Raw genomic sequence first — 17619 nt, 5'->3', positions numbered from 1 at the left:
ATTATGGACAGGAAAGCCATCAACATTTCAAAATAATTGGACAACTTCTACTTTCCCCTCTCAGTTCTGCCACTTCCAAGTTTCTTTCCTTTGGCGGACTGCCTCTGTTGCTAGCAGATCTTTCAAAATGTTTATAGATTACTTCCTGCTCAATTCTCTTCTATAATTGCATTTCCATTCAACTTTCTCTGCTTATTCAACCAAGCAAATGTACATGTGAAAAATCAAAACTTTTCTTATAGTCATTTATAATTCAATTTCATAGAAAAAGGGTAGAGAAAAGACTGGGTCCTACTTTGAAAAGATTTTCTTTTTTTAGCTATTTATTTATGTCCCAAAAGCAGAAGTGATAATAATAGTGGGTTATAGCATCACAGAAATTCAGAGTTGAATGGATTCCCAGAAGACATTCTGGTCCAACTTAAACTTAAAACAGGATCTTCACTACAACAGCTATCCCCAAAGTAGTGGTCCAGTTTGTATCAACATCAAGCAAGGGAGAATACACCACACCTACAGCTTCCAAGACTATTTGATCCAATCAATTTTCATCATTAAATTGTTTTTACTTATATTAAGCCTTAATTTGCTTCTCTGAAGATGACATGATAATTTTTCAAATTCTTAAAAACAGCTGCCAAATTTCCCAAAAATCTTCTCTACTTTATGGCAAACTTCCCATATTCCTTTTTGCTCCCTGATGCTTCCCCAGACCCTTGTGAAGTGAATTTTTTGAACCAAGCTTAAAATTGTATTTATCTCTTAATAGTAATTTAGCATCTTAGCCTATTAAATTTCATCTTATTCAATTTGGTCCAAGGTGCTAGTTTGTCAATAACTCTGGATACTGAATCTGTTTTCTATTTTGTTAGCAACCTCTTCCAGTTTTGTGTCATCTGAAAACCTTATGAGCACACTCTTTATCTGGGGATTCTTAATTTTTAGTGTCCCCGGATAAACTATGGCCTGCAGGCCAGATCTAGTCCACCATCTGTTTCTGTGCTAGCTGTCATTTGTTTTCAAGAATGGTTATTATTTTTTTGAAAATTCATTCCTATAGCTGCGTACAAGGCATTTGTTTCTTTTACATTTGGTCAGGATAAAAATATCATACTAAGATTTGGAATGTTAACATATTCCTGACTGCCAAATCCCAGACACAGGAATTTTACTTACCACTTGGCCAGCAATATCTAAAGGAGTAGAAATCTCACTTGTATACAATTTCCGTTTAGCTCGCTTTGGTCGGGATCCATTTTCTTTACCTGTCTCAGCAATAGCAAGCTTTGAAGGGCTCATTTTTTCCATCAGCTTCTTTGCTAGAAAGTAAAGATTAATTTCTTAAAAATTCATCTAACAAAACAATTTATATTATGGGGGTGAGGAGGGGAGGAAGAGACATTCCAGGGACAACTTTCATGAGACTAGAGTGTATTCCTTGAAAAGATATCAGAGATAATGACTCCTGAAATGGTACTTTGGAAAGAGAAGGTATTAAAGATTTCCAATCCTTTTCTCAACAATCTGACTAATAATAAGTTCCTGCATATAAAAGACATTGTGCCAGGAGCTAAAAAATACAGACAGAAACAAATTAGCCCTTGCCCTAAAGAAGTTTAAGTTTTACAAAGCAGTTTCAGGAAAAAGAGAGAGCATTAGCAACCAGAAGGATCAAAAAAGAGAAGGCAATAGATGAGCTGAACTTTGAAGGAAGCTGGGAAGTTGTAAGGAGAGAGGGGGTGGGGTACAGTGCACTGAGGAAGCAGTGTATCCCACAGGGACAGCCACAGAAGTAGGAAATGGAATATTGTACCTCAAGAATAGCTAGGAGATCAGTTTGACAGAAAGACAGAGTATATAAAAAGATAATAATATGAAATAAGGCTTTAAATATTGAGCTGATCTTTTTGTGATGGCAAAGAGTAGCAAACTGAAGGGGTACTCATTAATTGGGAAATAGCTAAATAAATTATGTCATATAAATGTGATGGAATTGTTGCTCTCAACTTTCTTTTTTTTTGAAGACAACTAATGGCATCACAAGTGATGTTCTGACTTGCTCATGAATTTTATTTTCATGAAAAAGTGCCCCAAAGCCATTAGTCTTATTCTCTCTTCCAGAGTCATCAAAGTCTAGTGACAGGACAAAATTCAAGATGACTGGTGATGGCCTGGGATGTAGTGGATGACCTTGGCATCTCTGATGTCTAACCAATCTCTGAGCACACCACAGAATCTGCTTTGGCCACCTTCATGTCCAATGGAGCAAATAATTCTCATTTACTCATTCTTCTGGGGGAAGTTAGGGGACAACTAAGTCAATGACTGCTTTAAGGCTTGCAATTACTCTCAACCTAGTTTAGTCCGTCGGGCAAGACAGTTTTACTATGTCCTACAGTTTTTGAACCACAGGTAAGAATGGAGGGAATCAAGAAAAACAAAGGTATATGAGCAGCCCTAAAGAAGACAGAGCAAGCTCTTACACCGGAGGTGCTGGTTCTCCTTGAATTCTCCATATGCCCATGGGATACCATGGGGATGAAAGAAATGATGCAGGAAATGGTTACAGAGAAGCCTGAGAAAACTCATGAAATGATACAGAGTGCAGTAGACAAGAAAGAATAATTTCTACAATAATAATACTTGAAAGACAAATAACTTTGAAGAACTTCAGAACTCTGATCAAGCAATAATCAACTATGATTTCAGAGGACAAGTAATGAATCACGTTAGGCTCATCCTCTCAGAGTGGAAACCAAGACATACTTTTTTAGATAAGGTCAAAGTCAGACTTATTTGCTTGGCTCTATATATTTGTTACGCGTTTTGCTTCTGATGGGAGTGTTATAAAGGAGGAGAATGAAATGGGAGAGAAATTAAGTTTAAAAAACTAAAAATAATAACAAAAAGTAAATTAGTATCAGGCTGAGGGATTTGAATTTTATCTTAAAGGCAATAAGAAACTCCTCATGATTATTCTAACTAGTGAGAACATATGTGAGTACCAAAAGATAGAATATATAAAGACAAGAGAATCCATGAAAAAATTTAAGGAACACTCACATTAAGGTGTAGGAATTGTCAAAGATTCAGCAAATACCAGCACTAGGATCTGGCAAGGAACCAGCAGTGCTAGGACAAAGGATTCTAGGACCGAGGAGGATATATCTTTAAAGTGGTCAACTATAAAGTCAGGCATTTTAAGGAAGGACAGTAAAGTCAGAGCAAGGATGAAGGATCAGAACAGGGAGAGACTAAAGGATGCAGTGAAAACAAAGAATAATCTTATTTAGAGTAAAGCAGAAGATAAAAACAATTAGGATATTGTGATCAGAGAGGAATTTCAGAACATTAGATCAAGGAAACCACAGAAAGATGGCAAGACGAAGTGTGTGGCTGTCCATCTAGGTGGCTGAGATGGAGTGAAGATGTAAGCTATGGTAGCTGAAAATCAAGGGAGAGGAATCTGAGTTTGAAGGGATATCAACATAGATGCCAAAGTCCCCACGTATTAAGCAGAGGTTGGGGTGGAAAGAAAACCTGCAGGCCAACTTCTGAACTCTCAGATAAATCACCTAGAGGCCAACAGATGGCCAATGGTGACAAGAACCTAGGATGGTGACAGACAAATAGAGCCTCATAAGAAGTTGCCTCAGGACAGTGGCAGAGGAGCACATATCAATAATTCCTTGGTGAGTGAAATGTGCATGCTCCTCTTTCTGGCAGAGTGTGCTCAGGGATCGTGAGAGAAGCAGCAGCCAATACTGGAGAAGGCAGCCAGGGCGCAGTGTGTTCCAGAAAGCTGTTTTCCACCAACTTTTCCTCTGATGCATTTTCCTTCAACCCCTTCATTTAATCAATAGGCATGTGTGACATTAAAACTGTAGAGCTTTATTTAAAAAAAAAAAAAATTAAGAGGAAGAGATTTAACAAGGATCATGCCTCCCCTCCTCTGTCTCCCACTCGCCCCGTCCCTCCAAAAAAAGATACATGAGATTTTCTTCAAGGGAAAAGTTGGGGAAATTTTGCTAGACTTTTTCCATGTAAGTAAATTTTTTTTTTTAACATACCTTTTGAATGAAGAATTGTTGGCGAATGTTGCAAGAAATCTCCAAACTTTTGCAGTGTTCCATCTTTTTTCTTAATGGATGACTTTGTGCTGAGAGTAGAAACCTGATTCCGTAAAGAATAATATGCCTTTCTGGATGACAAGGTAGTGGAAATCTAGTAGGCACACGAACATTTTTATTTCTTAAAAATTTATAAAAAGGTAGAAAAATACTGGGAATTAAATGACCACAGTTCTTCCTCATTCCTTTACTATTATAGCATAGCAAAACTTTTTTTTGGCTTCAACTCAAAAATGACTATAACTAAAAACCAATAAATACAAAATTAATTTACAACTTTGATATTTCCTGTAAGGTTTAGTATAAACAATTTATGTTTTTTTAACAAATCACTGGGTCTCTTTGTAGTCTACCAATTGTCGTGTTTGAAAATTAAGGTAAATTGAGAAATAATGGCCTGATTTTGATCAGTTTATTAATTAGGCTAGTAGTAACCAATAAATTGGGTCTGTGGCCTCTCAATAACTAAAGATCCCAAGATAGGGTTTGCTAACCATCATACAATTTGAAGAGTACAAGAGAAAAAAGAACAGAGTTGGCAGCGAGGAAAGACAACATGATTAGTTGGTTAGAGAAGGAGATAACATCATTGGGTAGGAAAAACATGATTAATTACATCAAGGAAAGTGCCTAAGTGGGGCTGTCATTAAAGAATATTCCTGAGGACATTGTTAGTGGATCAGGGATAGTAAACTTTGTGGCCCCTAGGAAAGTTTCTTAAGGAGATGAAACCCTCCTTAACCATCCTTGGGCAAGGGTGGGCAATATTCCTTGTGGAAGCATTAAAAATAACAATCATATGTCCTAAAATTTTTCCTGGAGCTGAAAGTACAATAGGGTAGTAGTTCTCCCCATTAATTATAACTTTAAATTAATTCAGAAAGAAAATTTAATTCTTTAGCTCAAGGACATAGACAGATGGTTTTAGGCAGATGCAGACTTAATTATAAAAAAATCAATACAGCATAAAATCAATTACACTGTAGAATCAATATAGTGGAAATCAATGTAGTAGAAACTAGAAGTAATATTAATTTTGATATTCTCACAATGAAAATAGATTATAATTTATGCCAATCATAGGCAATCATGCTCTCTTTGGGGGCAAGGTCAAAGAAAGGAAATTAAAATGGAGATAAGAGCATGGGCCAAATTAGAAGAAGGGAAAACTTCAATGACTACTTAGTAGAGGACTATGATGGAGCAGACGTCACCACACAAGAGTAATAGACAAGCTATACAGGGATTGAAGCTGGAGACTGAGGTGATAAAGGCAGGGAATAACACAACAAGAATGTTAATAAATCAAGTTGAAAATGACAAAGTATCCTATATATTTGACCTGTTATATTCAATCAACTTTGTTGCACTCGAGGTACTCCACATAGAGTTTAAATGTTACAACTTAATAAATTAATATTTTGAATTTGAAATAATAATTGATAATGGTACTTCATTGTCATTTTAAAATTTTGCAAAAAAAATTCAGGCTAATAGCCACTATTAGAGAGTTAAAATATTAACCTTTTGTTCCTTTTTGACAGAATTGCAACCATCTGAGCCCGGCAATTTAGATCTGGGTGTGGTAACATTTTTCTTATTTTCATGCTTCACAAAGTTCTGGAAAAAAAATTACAATATTAGTCTACTGTGAAATTTTTCTTCACTGACTTCTTTGAAATCTTAAAAAGTCTATGTTGTTACTTAAGACATTAATTTATTAACTCCAATGTCATAAAAATACCATAAAATACAAAATCTACTGTTAAATAGAAAACAATTAGAAGAAAAAACAACTTTCTTTTTTTAATTCATTCTTTAGTGGATATAATAGATATCTCACTCCATCTTCAACCCTAATAATTCAGCCCTTAAATGCTGTACACCCCAACTGTCTAAAATAGCCACAAACTAAAGAAGTTCTCCTAGGCATACACCCCAAGGAGATGATGGACAAAAAGTCCTCAAAGACAGTGAATAATGATGGCGACACTTTTTGTAAAGAATGACAAAAGTAAATTCCAAGGGGAATGGCTAAACAAATTGCGTTTTGTAGAGAGTCACAGACAGTGGGGGAACTCTCAGTGAGGTATAAGACCCTTCAGCCTTGAGGGAACCTACTGAAGATGTGTAGCTCTCATCTCCCCTTGAGGCATCCTGACCTTCCTGAGAAGCTGGGGAAAGGTCTACTTAAGGCAGAGATACTTACAATAAGAGATGCATTTACATATTAATAAGAGGATGCTTATAGTTAGCTTATAGCGAGCCTTGCTCAGTGTGTTGTGGTGTTGTAATGGTACTATAGTTAGCACACGTTCAGTGTGCTTTAGTGATGTAATTGTACTAAGATATTTAGGGGCTGAGAGGACTGAAAATAAATGGACTTCATCTTTGACAATCTTCGTGGGTCCCTGATTCATCACTCTTCCACTGAGACCAAGGACTTGGGCTGGTCCCAAGATCCTCCAGAGAGCTAGTCTGGATAGTATATTTTGGTACCCCAGCATGAGGGCTTTAGAAAGCAAAGTACATTTTGGCACCCCAACTTGGAGGCTCTAGAAAGCACACTACAGTGTTCTATGATGTAAGGGGATATTACTGTGCTGTAGAAATGAAAAAAAATGATGACTATAGAAAGGCATGGGAAAGTTTATTTGAATTAATGCAAGTAAAAAAAAGCCAGGAAAATGTATATATGACTATAACAATATAAACAGAAAGAACAATCACAAAATAATCAAGACCAAATGTTGTGAAATTATTAAAAAATAAATCTGACAACTCTCTCAATTCCTTGGCAGAGATCAAAATTCACTGGTATGGAACATTTAATTACATTTTTTTCACTAGGTGATCTGATTTGCTCATTTTTCTTCCTCTCCTTCCTCTTAAAAAAATTATTTGCCATAGGGATGGTTCTTGGGGAAAGGAGAAGAAAAGATATGGAGTGATAAAGATATCAATAAAAATCTATTTTAAACCACCAAAAAAAAATGTGTTCAGTTATATGTGGGAGATCCAGCAGAGAGTTCAAGTTGAAGAGGGATTCACTAAGCATGATAAAGTCCTCCAGATGTTCTTACTTGCGTATGATATTGGGCTAGCTGCATCAAGCCCTAGGAAGTTGTAGAGCTTCTTGGAATATAAAATATTAATAATAAATAAATAAATCCTTATTAAATATTGGGCCACTTTTCACTCACATCTACAGCAAGGATCGTTAAAGTCTGCCATTTTAAATTGGCCTACACAAGTAGAAGAGTAAGGAAAAAGTGAAATACCATGTGGGAGATTATGGTTGGGCCCCTGTACATTGCAATGAAAGAAACAGGCCTCATGAAAGCATTTTAGGGAAAGTTTAACCTGTGGAAGAGATGATATTTCAGCCAAGAGAACATAGGTAACCATTAGCCTTTGCTCTACAAACAACTACAGCACAAGGTTTATGCTTCTTCCTTGGAAACATAACAGAAGAGATGTAGTAACTAGAAATAGCATGGACACACAAAAATTCCCAGCACAGTGATGGGAAGGATCTAGGCTAGACTCTCTGTGAAGAGCAGGAAGAAAAAGGGGAGTACACATCAGAGCAAGCATAAGCACCAAGGTATATTTTCACTCTGTCTGACAATTTTATTATTCATATCTCTTGCCTGTGTCAGGTCATTTTTTGGTATAATTCTGGAATCTGTGCTTAGGACAGCTGCCAGCAGCTTCTGAAAGTATCAGATCCATCATAAATAAAACTTTTATATCAAGGACTTTTTCTAAAATTCACATTTAAAGTGTGATTCTAGAGACTCTAGATACAACCAAAATTCAGCAGGTCCATGATAATTCTGGAGAAGATAAAACACAATGTTTTTTGGAAGCTGACTTGTCAGAGAAAGACTTACCTCTTCCATCTCACTACTCTTCCTCTTCCTTGGCTTGGCTATTTTAACTGTCACTGGAACAGAACTACCAGCATGCTTCACTGACACCTTGTTAGGCTGCAGAGGTGTAAACTGGATCTCTAATTCTGATTTTGGAAACCGAGTTGTGTGTTCATTTTCTGTAGATACTTCAGAAGAGTCAAGGACTATGACTGAACCATCCTAGAGTTAAAATGGAAAGACAGGGAAAAAAAGGCAACTTTACCAAATACCTTGGATCACAGTGACTGTTCTTTCTTAGGATTATCAACAGGAACTGTAGAGATAAAGTGAAACTGAATGTCTCAAGTGTACTGCCATAGAAGCCTTCAATTCAATTAAACAAATATTAAACAAAGCAGTGTGGGTAAAATACAAAGAGTTATAAAAATAATAATAATAATAATAACAAAGCACTTTTGTAAATAATGGAGGAGATACAAATATTAGTGGTTCCTGCCCTGGTCATTTAACTTGTGGTGTAGCTAGAAGGGCACATACACAAATGATTATGATTATTAGAAACAAAGTGAGACTGAATATCTATAAAAGAGCCTGCCCCAGGTCTTAGAGCTCAATGAGCTACATCAAGATCCTGAAGCAACCTGACTCCATTAAAACTAGTGCTAGGGACTTTTGTCTTTGGTCCTAGAGTTTTTCACTAACTTCTAAACATACTTTGATTTCTAAATCCCAAATTGAGGTCTTTAGTCTCCTGGTCCTTTCCAGTGCTCAAATATCTCTTTGACTAATTTTTTTACAGGCTCCAGGTTCAAGCCAACAGGCCTATTGCCATCCCTCTTCCAAGACATTCTTCTCTCTCCATATCTCATACAAGTTAGCTCCCATGATCCTCCTCATCTTTTCTTTGTAGAATCCCTAGATTTCTTCAAAATTGAGCTCAAATGATACCTTCTACAAGAGCCCATCCTAATGTCCTCCCCTGCAAATTACTCCACATATGTTTTGTATTTAATTTTCTTTATACAAATTGTTTCCTTTCTCTATAGAATGAGCTAGCTAACTGAAGGCAGGGATTGTTTCATTTGTTGTCTGTTTCATCTATAATAACCAGCACAGTGTCTGGCACATAAGAGATGCTTGCTGAATGAATTCTAAGATAAATTTTAGTTTACAGCTGATTATTTTCCCCTTCTTCAATCACTCCCAGTTACCTAGTTATAGCAGCACTTTGTTTCTTTTTCTTCTTACTCTAGCTACTACTTACTCTATAGACTAAATGAAAGTCTATTTCCTAGAATTTATTTACCAGAAAAGAGAACATGCAAATTCAGAATACATGGGGGGGAAAAAGGATCTTGTTCCAGATGAGATAGCACTCTAAATGAAACACAGAAGAGAGGACATAGCCCTGATGCTAACCAAAGAGCCAAACCCTGGGTTTCAGGGCCAGCTCTGTGACTCCAGGCTAATTGTGTCACTCCTCTGAGCTCCATTTTCTCATCTGTAACACAAGATTGGAATCAATGATCTCTAAGATTTCCCCTTCCAGCTCTTAACATTCTGAGGTTCCATGATTGCCAAGCTATAACTAACTGTCATTCCCCAAGATCTAGCTAGATTCATCAACATTTTTGTTGTACCTGAAAAATCACTGCTTCTTTGTGGTCCTGAAACAAGAACAACCTTCAGCTCAATAGCCCCATATCCATTTACCTGTTTCCCAAATTCCAGCTTACCTTTGATCAAATCAGGGAGCCTTTTGATTGACTTTATTTGGAGTTTCCAGTCATAGTATTATTTAATTAACTAACTCAATCAATGAACAAGCATTCACTAAGCACCAATTAATGTGCCTAGGAATTGAGGATACAAAACCTGAAATGAACTAGTTCCTGCCCTCAAGCTAAAAGAGAGAACTGAACTTTAAAGCCTCTCCCTAGCACTATCCCCCTAATTCCCCAGGCTCAGATCTTAGCAGGCCCCCAGATTCTTCACTATCTCACACTGTTACCAATTTCACCTTTCCGGCCTCTCTAAAATGTGCCCTTCTCCCCTGACACTGCCACCCCTCTAGGGCAGGTCCTCATTACCTCACTCTAGATGGTATCATAATAGCTTCTTTTGGGCCTGCCCATCTCACATCTCTTCCTACTCAAATCAATTTTTCCATTTAGTGATTGTCCTAAAGCACAGATGATCATATCACATTCCTACTAAACTGTCAGTGGCTCCTGGAGACTATTCAAAGTTCACTGAGCAAGCATTTATTAGGTTCAAGTGCATAGTAGATACTTAACAAATGCTTGCTCAATGAACTTTGGATAGTCCACAGGGAGAGGGTCTTTATTAACATACAAATCCCCCTTGACTCTTACCTTTTAGTATCTTTCTCAAAATCAGCATGTTTTGTTTATAATCATTTATATAAATATAATTTTAAACATTAAACAGTCTTTAAAAACTTATTTAATTTCATAATAAGGTTATGTATTAGTGTTGACAAAATTATGGCTCAGACAATGCTTTCCATGTCTGGTTTGTATAGCTCCTCTAATAATGAATACAAATGCATGTTTTCCATCTAAGATTTTTGTAATTGCAAGTAAAAATCCCCATGCAGTAAATGCAAACAAATCGATATCACCTGCTACAAAGTATGTAAACAGTGATGTCATTCACCAAAGATCTAGAGGAAGCAATACTGATACATTGAGGACTTTTCTCTCTATTAGAATCATGTTGGAGTTTTTCTTTCCATCTCTATCTAGGTCAGCATTCCCAGAGGGTAGAATCCTAAGGAAACCAACTAACTGCTTAAAGCAAAGGCTTTATAATCCATTACCCAAAAGAACATGTCTCAAAGGGCTCTATGGTGGTAAAATTATTTAGAGATAATAACTGTTTAGAGTTAGTTTTAGAGTTTAGAGTGATGGTTTTAGTCTGCTTATCTGTGCAATCTGCTGCCCTTCTCAATTTTGCCTTTTTCTGCTGGGAACATCTATCCATTTCCAAAATTATGTTAATTCTCATCTCAGCCTAAATGAAGGGGTGTTTGGTAGCACCCTAATTCCTACAAATAACAGAATTCTACCTTCTAAGTAGAGTCCTTCCATCCTATACTATTCATCCCACCTAGCCAATTACTGCCCTCAAATACCTAGTAACAAGACCAAGGAAACACTATTGATAAGTCTCAGAAATGAGACCTTCTTTTTTGTTTAACAAGGGAAATGTTGTGAGTCATACTTAGTCTCTCAAGACCTCTACTGACTGCAAAATCTTCCAATAAACCTCCTCTGTACATAGGGCCTTTTTCTTTCCTTAATGGATGTAATCTTGAGTTTATGATAAAATTAGTGATTTACAAGGCGACCAATTAAATATGGAAAGTAATATGGATGAAGGAATCTAATCAGTTTCTCTTTTACAATTATATCCTGTGGATTCCAAAAGTAATCTTAATTGATCTAATGAAAGGAAAAAAGGCACCAAGTGCAAGTGGTCACATCCAAACAATTCTCTTGATTGATTCATTAGGAACACAGAGCCCACGAACCAAAATTCACAGTTAAAATAGAAGAATAGTGTGGAAATATAATGACCCAGAACTCTAGAGAAGCATACTTGAAACAAGGTATTAATTCAAAGGAATTGATAATACAATGGTTATCTAGTTTAACATAGTGATTAATAGTTCTCTAGGTCAGTACATGTACTTAGTACTTAATATAGTTCTGCAAGATTCACACCTATGATGATATAATTATAATAGAGCTAGGACAAACTCAGCCAGAGACATTCATTCCATCTCCCACCTTTGTGGTGGCTAGAGGCTGGAGCACAAGCTATTGGATTGAGACAGACTTCAAGACAGAGACTGTTAGTGGTGGTCCTCCTGCCTCCCCCACAGAAACCAAGACACACTCCAGAGGACCTCCAGAAAGCTGGTCCAAGCCCTAGGCAAGGAAACAGAATGTGAAGGAGATAATAAAGAATTTGGGCTTTATCACTGGCTTTTCTCGTGGTGATCTTTAGTGCTTCTACCTCCCTTCCTGAAAAGTCAGGGGGGGACATGATCACCTTTTCAGTGTTTCCTTTCCTGAGAAGTCAGAGAAGGCGTGATCACCTCCTTTTTGGGGATCTCACCTCCCTGAGAAGTCAGGAATGGTGTGACCACCTATGTTCTAAAACAAAAGAAAGAGGAAGATGTAAAGGACTGAAAGTTTGAATAGGTGCACTGGAATCAGGCAATTGAATACTTAAGGCTAATTATCTATTGGACAATACTCTATTAGCATATGCTTGCAAAAATGGCCCTTCTCAGGATTCTATGCTAGCTTGATCTTTTGGCATATACAGATAATTGTAGGAGGGATTAGGGGGTGGAATAGGACAAGCCAGAGTGACTTTAGAGGAGGATGAAGAGAAGGGAAGTTGGTGGAGAGCATGTGACAGTTTTGTCGCTCCCCTTCACTTCTCCCCCTAAAGACCAAGGACTTTTGCTTATCCTGACTCTGGCTGATACTGAGGCCTCCAGGGAGCTAACCCAGACTCCACAAACCACAATCAGAAATACCCAGGACCCAGCAGCTTTCACTTTAAAGAACTGAAAGACCTAGAATATGGATGGATATTTCAGAGAGCAAAAGAATGTGGACTATAGCCAAGAATGAATTATCCAGAAAAATTAAGCATTATCTTTCAGGGGAAAAAAGATAGACATTTAATGAAATGGGGAATTTTCATTTATTTTTGATGAAAAGACCAGAGCTGAACAGAATATTTGATCTTCAAATACAAAACTCAAGGAAAAAAAAAAAGTAAAAAGGGAAGAAAAAAAAAAAGCTTTTTTTTAAAGCTTAAAATGTTTATATCCTGATATGGGAAGATAAGTTTAACTCTTGAGAACTGTATCTTTGTTAGTGATATATTTAGAGGGAGTAGGTATAATTTGACTTTACTGTGATGATAAAAAAAAAAAAAAACTAGAGGTAGAAAATGGACTGTACTGGAAGAAGGAAGGGGAATTAAAATAAGGTAAATCACATCACATGAAGAGGCAAAAAAAAACAAACAAACAAACAAACCCTATTACAGTTGAGGGAAAGAAGGGAGGAGGATGAGCATTGTGTGAACTTTAATCTCATCAGACTTGTCTCAATTTAGAGGAAAGTAGGAGGGAAAAGGAGAAAGGAAAAGAGGAGGTACTAGAAGGGGGAAATGTAGCACCCATGCTCAGGTAAACCAGATGGAAGCCTCACTAGCTCTACTATAAACAGGACAGAGACAATTTGCCTCCGATGATATCAATAGCAGAAACCTGCTCCACGAAATTCCCAGGGCTATGAGGATTCCACAATAAAGGAACCAGTACAGTATGCCTGTGTCTTGAAACACAGGAAAATTCCCGAAAGTCCAGTACCCTATTCCAGAGGGCTCTAATCCCAGTAGGTGGAGATCAGTTCAGGAACCCAGGTAATCCAGGTTGAGACCAAGTAAGACTCTCTACCCCACTTAAAAATACAAGAGGCATAAAACCTTAAGTGCAGGAACTAAGGTTGATGAGATAAAAAAAGCAAACTACTATAAAGAATTACAATATATTTGGGAATGACCAATAACAGCAAGCAGAAACCCAAAGGAAAAAAAAATAAATTTCCACAAGGAGTATATGAATACCAAGAAGAAATGAAGCAAAAAAACAGAAAAGAGCCTGCTACAAAAGAAGTGAAATGGAAAGGAGATCAAGCAGAGAAAATTTAAGAATCATTGAACTTCTTGAAAACTGATTAAAAAAAAAAAGTTTGTACATTAAATTTAAAGAAGTCATAAAAGAAAACTTCCCATATGTAATAGAATCAAAAAGCAAATCACTTGCTGGGGGGAAAAATGCCAAAAGGAAAGTCCCAGCAAAGATATAGCCAAAATTCAGAGCTCTCAAGTGCCAGAAAAAACACCACAAACAAGGAAGAAAAAAGTCAAGAGTCAAGGGACCAGAGTCAGGAGCGTGTTTGATTCATTGTTTTTAACACACAACCATCTGTTTTTCCCTGTATTTGGAGTCTAGTGCCAAGGCTGAGAAGGCCTGGTTCCAATTTGTTATGCAATTGGTACATTTTGCTTATTAATAAATGGATATGCTTGGAAGCTCACCTTTGTTTCCTCAGTTATTTTATCTTTCATGCATCATAGCAGAAATATGACAAACTGAGGAAACAGAAGTGGATGGGGGTAAGGAATAAAAGAAATGGTAAAAAGGAAGGATAATAATGGGGAGGGAATAAACACAAACAAACAAACCTGATCCTGATGGAGAAAATTAAGAGGAAAAGAAAAAAATCATCAATTGAAGAATTGCAGAATTGTGGTAAGTGAATATAAAGAAATATGAAAACATCCTAAGAAATGACAAAACCAATGACTTCAGTGAATTCTAGGAAGCAGGAACTGATATAGAGTTAATAGAATGTCAACACTGTGAAGAAAAACAATTTTAAATGATCAATCTCCAGAACCCAAAACAAAAAATATTACCCATAACTTGATGGTGAGATGATGAACTCAAGGTGTGGAAGGAGACATATATTCTTGAATGTGGCCACTGTGTGAATTTGTTTTGTTTGAATATGCTTAATAATTACAAATTTGATTTGGTTTTGTTTTAATTCTTTTTTTTTTTTTTTTGAGATGTCATAGTCTGAGAGACATTAAGTGACTGTCCAGGACAGCACAGTAAATATTGAAGGGAGTATTCCTAATTTCAAGTCCAACATTACAACCACTTGCCAAGCAGCCTGTCCTCATTAAAACCAGATTTTTTTTTCCCCTATTAAAAACAGCTGGATGAGGGCAATGAATAGAGTTCTGAGCCTGGAATCAGGAAGTGCTGAGTTTAAAATCCAGTTTCAGAAACTTAGTAGCTGTGTGATCCTGGGAATGTTATCTAACCTCTCTTGGGTTGCTTTTGTTTTTAGCTTTTTATTTTCAAAATACATGTGTAGACATTTTTCAACATTTGCCCTTGCAAAACCTTGTGTGTCAATTTTTTTTTTCTCTCTTCCTTAGACAACAAATAATCTAACAGGTTAAAAAATATGCAATTTTTCTATACATATTTCCACAATCATAATGTTGCACAAGAAAAATCAGATCAAAAGGGGGAAAAATGACGAAAACAAACAAAAAAAGCGAGCATGCATTTTTTTTTAATCCTTTTTCTGGGGGAGGGATTGAAGGAGAAGGATAATAACAAATGAACAAAAGAGCAAGTCCTTAGAAACATTTTAAAAGGTGTAGAGTGCCTATAGGGTGGGTCGGAAGTAAGTACAGACAAGATGATAGTTCTGAAGATATTGAGTTTGGTTACATATTTTTTTTAAAAAGTACTACATAAGTTTCACTTGTATACACAATTCTCTTTTTGTGATCTATGTTGTATATTGAAATGGGTTTTAGGTGTCTGTCAAGTTCAGAATTTAAAAAAAAAAAAAAAAAAAGCTTTTTAAAAAGAATTAACTATGACTTATCCATTCCCAAAGAATAACATTAAGATAGTAAGATGGGGTTAATCTCCACTGAGAATTTTTTAAATTATGATTTTAGACCAGTAAGAATAGTTTATTATCATATCAAATGGTTAAATATTCTCTCAATAGAAAATAAAACATTTTCACTTAAACATTTAACTTAAGTATTGGTCAAATCAAGTTTTAAAATACAATTTTTGAAAATCAGTACCACTGATGATAACACCATCAAATTCATTACTAATCCAAAAATAGACCCACCTCTGTTTCAGCCACGGAGAGCTCATCACTTGGGCAAGGCTTTGAGGACATCTCCCTTTTTACTGTGTCAGAATTGGAAGGAAGAGTATTTCCAGACTTGCTGTTATCCAGATTTTGTTTGTCCTTTTCCTTAAGGCAGGGAATAGAGTTCTGGGCTCAAAAAGTGAGCTATGAAACTTTGAAAAATTTTTAAATACTCTTGATAAGGAATATAAATCCCAAACTGGTTCTTACAAATTATAAATTGAACTAAACTACACAGATGAAGCATTTATGTTCCCCCAATTCTTCAATGTAGTCACACAGTTGCTATTCTCCCAGTCCACAAAGCCCAAGTTCCATTTTTATGGTGTCTCCCATTTTTTCCCCTTTCTGTTTTACTTCATGCTATATTAGCCTAGGGTCCTATTAATTCATATCTGGGTGACAATAATCTCATAAGTCATTTCTCTCTTTTGGTCATTCCTGCAGTATATGCTTCCATGAAGACTGTGTTTCACTCTGTTCCTCCATATAAACACTATTCAACTGACAGCCTTAATGTTAAACCAATGAACAAGCCACCCCAACATGAAAAATCTGTAAGACTTGGAAATCACTTTGTATAATTACTTTTCAGTGTATAACTCATAAACATACACATGCACACAAACATGTGCTTATTCATGCACTATTGTGAAGATAAGGTTTCAAAGTCATGTGCTATTAACTCCCCAGTTTATGGGCAAATGATGTTATGAAAATATCTTGCTATATTCCCAGAAATATAAAAAGATTTTTCTCTCAAGTGTAGAGGAAAAATCTAAAACCTCATCATCCATGCAGAATAACTCAGATTTTGATGCCTAACACATTCTCAACTCATCCTACTTGCTTCCCTTTCTAATTCCCCTCTTGATGGAGGAGTAATGTATTCCTCCAAAAGCCTTTATGAAGGACTCACAACCTTCCAGGTAACTCCATTTTCCATATAAGTAGCTTTCAAATCCACTGAACACCATGAAGTACCACTACTCCTTTTTAGGTTTTTTTTATAGATTGTCTTCCCTTATCAGACTGTAAGTCCCTTTAGGGCAGAGGCTGTCTTTTTCTTATTTATATCTTCAGTTTTTAGCACAGTGTCTGGCATATAGTAGGCATTTAATGCATGTCTACTAAATTCAAGTCACAACTCAAACTAGGCTTTGTATGAGTTAAGTATTAAAGTGGTGTGGCGTGGCGTGGTATGATGGTGATTAGTTAGAAAGGACAGAAAAAATAAATGAATTATTTATTTCCTCCAAAAAACAAAAAAAAGGGTTTCAGGATTACTTTCTATATTCAAAAAATAATCAATAGCTCTTATCAGACTAGAAATGTGTGACGATAATATTCTATCTGTGAAAACAAAACTGTTGTTTAGCTATTTTCTGTCATGTCTGACTCTTCATGACCCCATGTGGGAACTGTAGTGGTTAGCCATTTCCTCTTCCAGCTCATTTTAAAGATGAGGAAACTGAGGTAAAGAGGATAATTTGCCCAGGATCTCACAGCTAGTAAGTATCTGGAGTCAGATATGAAGTAAGGAAAAGGAGTCTTCCTGACATCAAATCAAGCACTGTTACCACTGTGCCACCTAGCACATGAAAACATGATATGGCTGTCTAAGTAACAATTTTCATTACTGTTGTTATTCTCAACATTGATACTATATTAAGTGTCAAAATCACAAGAGATTAGGAAAAAAAAAACAATTTTTAATTCCATTCCTGAATTGCTGTATACCTACTCTATAAAAATTAGAATTCAGTTATTTGACAGGAAGAAAAGGAAGATGCTACAGCA

The 17619-nt window shown here is 36.3% G+C and overlaps 1 protein-coding gene across 3 annotated transcripts in view; it reads right to left on the bottom strand.

Annotated features, from left to right (window-relative positions):
• KIF20B (kinesin family member 20B) overlaps positions 1 to 17619 on the bottom strand; it is a 90944-nt gene that overhangs the window by 2171 nt on the left and 71154 nt on the right. The window contains exons 29-33 of one of the 3 annotated variants that reach the window (XM_012540592.3): positions 15796 to 15924; positions 8027 to 8227; positions 5655 to 5750; positions 4071 to 4224; positions 1177 to 1319 (exon numbers count right to left, since the gene is read on the bottom strand). In XM_012540592.3, coding sequence (XP_012396046.1) covers positions 1177 to 1319; positions 4071 to 4224; positions 5655 to 5750; positions 8027 to 8227; positions 15796 to 15924 — 723 coding nt within the window. The remainder of the gene's footprint in view (positions 1 to 1176; positions 1320 to 4070; positions 4225 to 5654; positions 5751 to 8026; positions 8228 to 15795; positions 15925 to 17619) is intronic. The other 2 variants (XM_012540596.3, XM_031956021.1) reach the window with 2 other exon arrangements.

This window comes from Sarcophilus harrisii, chromosome 2 (genome assembly GCF_902635505.1).
Source record: "Sarcophilus harrisii chromosome 2, mSarHar1.11, whole genome shotgun sequence".
In the NCBI taxonomy this organism is placed as follows: Eukaryota; Metazoa; Chordata; class Mammalia; order Dasyuromorphia; family Dasyuridae; genus Sarcophilus; species Sarcophilus harrisii.
This window is presented reverse-complemented; position numbering and strand designations above follow the sequence as displayed.